The sequence below is a fragment of the Lynx canadensis genome, chromosome A3 (assembly GCF_007474595.2).
Source record: "Lynx canadensis isolate LIC74 chromosome A3, mLynCan4.pri.v2, whole genome shotgun sequence".
NCBI lineage: Eukaryota > Metazoa > Chordata > Mammalia > Carnivora > Felidae > Lynx > Lynx canadensis.
In genome coordinates this window covers 126,458,143-126,465,022 of record NC_044305.1, presented here as the reverse complement: position 1 = coordinate 126,465,022, position 6,880 = coordinate 126,458,143, and the positions used below count along the sequence as shown (strand labels likewise).

At 43.9% G+C, this 6,880-nt stretch overlaps 1 protein-coding gene across 1 annotated transcript; it reads left to right on the top strand.

The window, feature by feature from the left end:
* Positions 1-3,306: 3,306 nt before the first annotated feature.
* MSGN1 (mesogenin 1) lies at positions 3,307-3,901 on the top strand. Its single transcript, XM_030309064.1, has one exon. It carries the CDS (start codon positions 3,307-3,309, stop codon positions 3,886-3,888), a length of 582 nt encoding a protein of 193 aa, XP_030164924.1. The 3' UTR covers positions 3,889-3,901.
* Positions 3,902-6,880: the final 2,979 nt, after the last annotated feature.

Sequence of the window (6,880 nt, the reverse complement as noted above, 5' to 3'; positions counted from 1 at the left end):
TCAGTCGGTTAAGCTTCTGACTTCAGCTCAGGTCATGATCTCACTACTCATGAGTTCGAGCCCCGCGACGGGCTCTGTGCTGACAGCTCGGAGCCTGGAGCCTGCTTTGGATTCTGCGTCTCCCTCTCTCTCTGCCCATCCCTTGCTCACGTTCTCTCTCTCCTTCAAAATAGGTAAACGTTAAAAAAAATTTTTTTTTAAGATATTTATCCTACTAACTCAGTAATGTGGGAACTATGTAGTCTGACTGATATGAAAGCGTATGTATCACTTAACCTGCATTATTTTCTAGGGAAGAAAAATCTGGGAGTCACACAACTTTGCTTTCTGTTCCATTTCTGCCGCAGCCTTTTGATGTGACATTAAACAAGTCATTGTCATCTCTAGAATGCAGATAAAAGGATGGACTTATTGTCTCTAAGTCCCTTCACACTGGTATGGTGGGTGCTTTTAATCGAGCTCACACACACAGTAACTTGTTTCATTGCATTTTAGAGCTGGAAGGGAGTTTAATGATCCCTTGGTCCAAACACCTTATTTTACAGATGCTCTTCATCAAAAAGACAGGACAGATACTATTATCCTCTTTTTACAAAGTAAAATCCTAGAGCCCTGAAAAGGTGAATGATGTGCTCGAACGGGGATGAACTCTGGCTCATCTTTCTACTACACCACACACTCAACTAGGTTTTACTGGGTCCCGTCTAGCACCGTCCAGTTTTCTGCCTTATTGTCAACGGACGTAGAAAAACACCTAACTAGCGCGTGCCCAGCCACGGTCTTCAAGTGCTAATGGTGTTTTACCATCCTGCACAACCATTTTCCTCAGATGGGGCCTAGGATACTTCATGGAGACCAGCAGGAAAATGCAAGTTTAGTTCTGGTTGATTTCTTACCAGAGAGTATACACTGACAAACATAGAAACCAGGCAGCTTTTCTTGCTCTAAGAACAGTTTTTTTGGGGAGCAGCACTGCTGGGGTCTGGGGTCAGGGGTAAAGGAGCCAGAACAGAATAGGTCATTCTGATACTGGTGAGTCTGACCATGAGTGACAGTCACAACAGGAATAAAGCCTACACTTACCAAGTGTCTATAATGTACCAACTATTTGACAGATCCTGTCTCATTTAGGAAATGAAATTTCTGAAAATAGAAGTTTAAGAAATATGTAATTTTAGAAAGAAGCTATAGAAAGAAAAAAACAACATCTCTGGAGTCTAAGAGCAGAAGTAGTATTACAAGGAAAACTGTGAAGTTTAGAATATAAGGGCTAAGAGCTTAGTGTGTCAGTGGCCATCACAGCCACCTTGGGTCTACTGAGAGTCTCCTTCTCATTGAACCCCATCAAGTCACCTGCCTCTACTACAAACAACTAAAACAGAGAAAACAGAATTTTTTAAAGAAGTGGACTTTGGGGTCTTACCAGGACTCTTGGCTTTACTCCTTGCTACCAGGGATATCTTAACTGAGTTTCCGTTTTTAAAAAAAAAATTTAAATGTTTTATTATTATTTATTTTTGAGAGAGAGAGAGGGAGAGAGAGAGAGAGACAGAGTGTGAGCAAGAGAGGGGCAGAGAGAGAGGGAGACACAGAATCCGAAGCAAGCTTCAGGCTCTGACCTGTCAGCACAGAGCCCGATGCGGGGCTCAAACTCACGGACTAAGAGATCATGACCTGAACTGAAGCCAGACATTCAACTGACTGAGCCACCCAGGTGCCCCTTAACTGAGTTTCTTAACCTCTTAGAGCCTCAGCATTTTCATCTGTAAAATGAGACTCAAATAAATAAATAAATAAATAAATAAGTAAAGGTTAGTTATATATAAAGTTTCTTGAATAGTATTAGCAGATTCTAGGCTTTTCCATAAGAATTGAAGTAAGAGAAAGCAGCGGTGGGCAGAGAGAAGAGGTTATTTATCACACTTACTATGTTTCATTAATGTTTATTCTTCACAATAGGGTCCTTTAGTAAGTGGTGAATTTAAGAGCATTCTTCTACAGATTAGCTGCTTTCGCTTTTTCTTCCCTGGGCCTAGTTAATTAAAAAATACTGTAAGTGTTCTAATTAAGACCATTGGCATTTCTTTTCAATAATTGCAAAGGGACTTAATCATGTTAAGGGACATGTTAAATATTACTCTGCTACGTAACTCGCTTTGATCTGATGTTAATACTAATTCGTAGAACTAGTTATGTGGAGAATAAGTTAAATTTATGGGACAAATGGGGAATCTGAGACCCCTTTCCAACACCGAGGGTCTATCTCTCAGAGCGTGTAGGAAGTGAAGCAAACTAGCAGGACCATCCAACTTAACACATTCGGTGGCATTTGGAGCCACGGTGGGGAAAACAGGCTCCCTAGTTAATTTCACACTTCCTCTATACATTTCAAAAACCAAGGTGTGATTCTGCCGCTGGATTTTTAAAAGACCTTCAGAAGGCAAAATGTCAGGTATTCTGCAAACTCCCTGCCTTAAAAGAGTTTTCTGTTGCCTGGTGTCTGTTTGCCGTGGGGAATCCCAATCTGCTCAGTTAAAGCAAGGCCTTTAAGCTTCTGGAAGGATATTTCCTGCTCATTAAGGCTCTGGCTTTCCTGGAGCTGCTGGCCTTTGTCATTCTGAGTGTGGGCATGTTGGAAGCACAACTCAGGAAAATTTGCTGAAGAGGAAGGCAAGAGGGAAATCGGCATTCGCTGTGTGTCTGCTGGGTGCTGTCTTCTGGAAAGCCCTCTGAAGTAAAAGTCATAATTGTCCGCATTTGACATGCCATGGAATCCAAGCCCAGAGGGGTTCCCTGTCCCTACACCACGCTGCTTCTCCACCAGGATACCCCATCTGCTCTGAAACGTCTAGGAGGTCTTGCTGAATGGGGATGGTGGCCCTCTGGGGCACCCTGGGACTCTCCACCAGGGCCCTGGGCCACCACCTCCTTGCTGCAAATTGCCCCAGGTTTGTTTTCTTTGGCTCCCTCATTAATGAGTTCCACAGGACAATGCTAAGTCTAGTTAGGCAGCCTTAATTGGTTTAGTTACAACAAGATAATTCCTTTTTTCTTCTCTTGGAGGCCTTTTTGTTTAAAGACATTTTAGCTGGAAGATGCTAATTATCAATGAGGAGAAAGTGACACCTGAAGAGTTCATTTTCCATCTTGGTCCTTGGTGTCTCCTTTGAACTCCCCCCACCCGGCCCTCTTTCCCACTTTATCACTTCTCCCCCACCATCATAAAAGGGAGCTTGCCCTGGCTGGCGGCAGAACTTTCTTTCTCACTTGCCAGGGAGCCGTTCTCTCTGCAGCTGTCTCCCAGGCATGGACAACCTGCGTGAGACCTTCCTCGGCCTCGAGGAGGGCTTGGGCCCCTCCGACAGCCCCGGCCTGCTGTCGTCCTGGGACTGGAACGACAGGGCAGGGCCCTTTGAGTCGAACGAGGCCTCCCCCACTCAGAGCCTGTCTCCGGCTCCATCGCTGGAGTCCTATGCTTCTTCTCCCCGTCCAGCTGTGGCTGGGCTGCCCTGTGGGCACGGAGGTGCCAACAGTGGGGGCAGCGGTGCCTGCGGTGGCCGTGGGACCGGTGGCCTGGGGGAGGTGGACTACAACGTGTTAGCCTTCCAGCCTGCTTACCTGCAGGGCGCTGGTGGCCCCAAGACCCAGAAGGGCGCCAAAGTCAGGATGTCCGTGCAGCGGAGACGGAAGGCCAGCGAGAGGGAGAAGCTCCGAATGAGGACCTTGGCCGATGCCCTGCACACCCTTCGGAATTACCTGCCACCTGTCTACAGCCAGAGGGGCCAGCCGCTCACCAAGATCCAGACGCTGAAGTACACCATCAAGTACATCGGAGAGCTCACAGACCTCCTCAACGGCGGGCGAGAGCCTCGGCCCCAGAGCGCTTGAGCTCCACCCCAGGACCACGACCCATCCCGGCCCCTGGGAGGGGACAGGAGAGCTTTCAAGACCTGGACTAGCTCACGGAACAACAGCGCGTAGTTATTTTTTTAATACAGTAAGCGTGGTGACTTTGTGGTCTGAAAAGTCCCGAGGGAATTCCCACTGGGAACACTTAACAGCCAGACAAGCAGGTATTTTCTCGTTTTCTCATGGTTTCTCAGGAGCCCGGCGCCTTTGCGAAGAGACAGATTGCTGTCCCCTTCTCTGCCTGTCCGAGGTATTTTAGAGGGCCGATGACTTTAAATGCATTTTGTCCATAAAGTAAAATTGTCACGATTAATCTTCTCTCCTTATTTTGGTGGTGGGAGCTTTCTTTCTGTTGCCAACTAAACCCATATTTTGTGTAGCATCCAACGTGACACCTGGATTCTTATTTAGAAAGATGTGTATCAAGTAAAGGGCTATAGCATTCCTGTTTTTATTTTGTGTGTGTACTTGTGTGTGTTTAACTAAAACCGTGCCTTTTCTTTTGCAGGAGCCAAAATCACGTAAATGCAGAAGGAATTAGCGTCATGGTAAATAGCAAGGCACAGGCAGACAGACCTCATTAAGATACAGTGAAGTACAGGCCAGCCCCTCCTCTCTCCATGCGGGGGACAGGAGGCTGCACACGCCCGATGCCGGGGTTTGAGCGAGCGGGTAGGAAGGAGGAGGAAGGTAGGGGGTACTCAGCACCACAGTGTGGGCCTGAAGCAGGGCTGGGTGGGGGGTAGGCACGGCCTGGGCCAGGCCTGCAGTGACAATAACGTCACGGAGTCCCTTCGCGGAGTCCTTTCTCAAATGGAGAGATTGGTTCAAAAAAAGTAAGAGACTATTTTAGTTCTATAGATGAGTGAAAGTGTTGGGATTAGAATTCAAGTCTGTCTCTAGCCCCTCCAGAGGTATTTGTTCTTCCTCCGCACATCCCCCCCCCCCACCTCCAAATCAGCCCTCCTGCACCTATACACAAACACACATCCCTACTTCACGGGGGGGCCTTGTCTGGGGGCTGGTGAAACGCACTCTCGCCTTGGCTAATGTGAGTGGCACAAGCAGTCCAAAGGGGGCTTTGAGTGAAGGAAGTTCTCAAAACCTTTGAACTAAAAAGGCTTTTTTTCTTTTTTTAAGGCTACCTTTTTCTCCAAATAGTTATTAACAATTGATACTTTTTTTCCCCAGTGAACAGTCTGTTAATGTTTCCTGTCATTTCTTTTCCTATTGATGATTTTTCTTTCTCTTTTTTTAAATTTTTCTTTTTTTTTAAATGACACATTAACAAAAGCAGTATATGTGTTCACAGTTTAATGTATAACTTTTCCACTTTTTTTCCTTTGTGGGTACAAACATTTACAAATAAATAGAGGCAAACATACACTTAAAAATACCTTGAGTTCTGCAAACTGCTTTTTTTTTTTTTTTTTTTACTTAGCAGTACATAGTAAATTCCTTCCCATTTAACAGAGATAAATCTGAGATGTAAGTGTCATTATTACCTTGATTTTATAGATGGAAATGGAAGCACAGATTTGCTCTGAGTTACACATGTGAAGAGCAGGGTGGAGATCAGAGGGTCAGCGTGACAGAGCACAGGTATTAACATAATTTAAGAGTCACCTTTTGAATAATACTTGGGCTGTTTCCCTTTTTTACTCCCCCAAAATGCTATGGCAATCATCACGGACAATTATATTTATCCATGGTAATTTTTCGTGGCCTGGAAATTTCCCACCAATGGGATGCCCGGATCAGAATATATGCACATTTTAAATTTAAATAAATACTATTAGAAGACTTTTATAAAAGTTTGTAGTTATTTATGGGGCCCCAAACCTGATGCAACAGAACTAGCTGTCCCACACTGCCACTGGGTGTTGCTAACCTTCTGAATACTTAATGGATTAAAAAAATGGCTATGTCACTGTTGTGTTAATTTTAATTTCCCTATCTACTATTTGAGACGGTGCGTTGTTTTTTAGTTTACATGACTTTTGTTCATTTTGCTTCCTCTTCTGTAACTTGTCAATTAATATTCTTTGCTATTTTTCTATTGGGTTACTTGTCTTCTCATTAATTTGGGAAAGTTCTTTGTACATTATACATATTGAAAAGATTTCCTCCTTATCTATCATTTTGTCATAGTACCATGTTTATGGTATCATATATTTATGCTTTTGAATGTGGTGTCCTTTTGCTCTATGAAGCTTTTCATCTTTGTATGGTCAAACCTCTCCCCCTTTTATGACTTGTGTTTTTTTTTTCTTTTGCTTAATTTTTCCCAGTTCCAAGGCTATCCAAATGTTATGGGTTTTTCAAATATTTTCATAGTTATTTACATATGTATCTTTTTATATTAAATATAATTTGTTGTCAAATTGGTTTCCATACAACATCCAGTGCTCATCCCAACAGGTGCCCTCCTCAGTGCCCATCATCCACCTTCCCCTCTCTCCCACGCCCCATCAAGCCTTAGTTTGTTCTCTGTATTTAAGAGTCTCTTATGGTTTTCCTCCCTCCCTCTCTGTAACTTTTCCCCCCTCCCCCTCCTCCAGGGTTCTCTGTTAAGTTTCTCAGGATCCACATATGAGTGAAAACATACATATGTATCTTTAATACACCTGCATTTTATTTTTGTCTATAGTACAAGGAAGGGATATAACTTTATTTCTCATTAGTGTTGTTATAACCGAAGAATAAATGTATCTTGTCATCAGGGATGGTGGGTTGTGGGACAGTTGCTAAAATGTCATTCTATGTCTACAAACCTTCATCAGCTTCTCATGTATTTGTTGCTGGTACTTTATAAAAGGAAAGTGTTGGGCAGTATATCAAGATTTTCTTCAAGGGACTCTGCCCTGTGCATTTGTAGCGAGAGTATATGTTTGTGCACATGTATATGTATTTGTGTGTGTGGGGGGGGAGGAAGATTAGGGAAGACAGTAATATGGGGAAGGGGATGTCT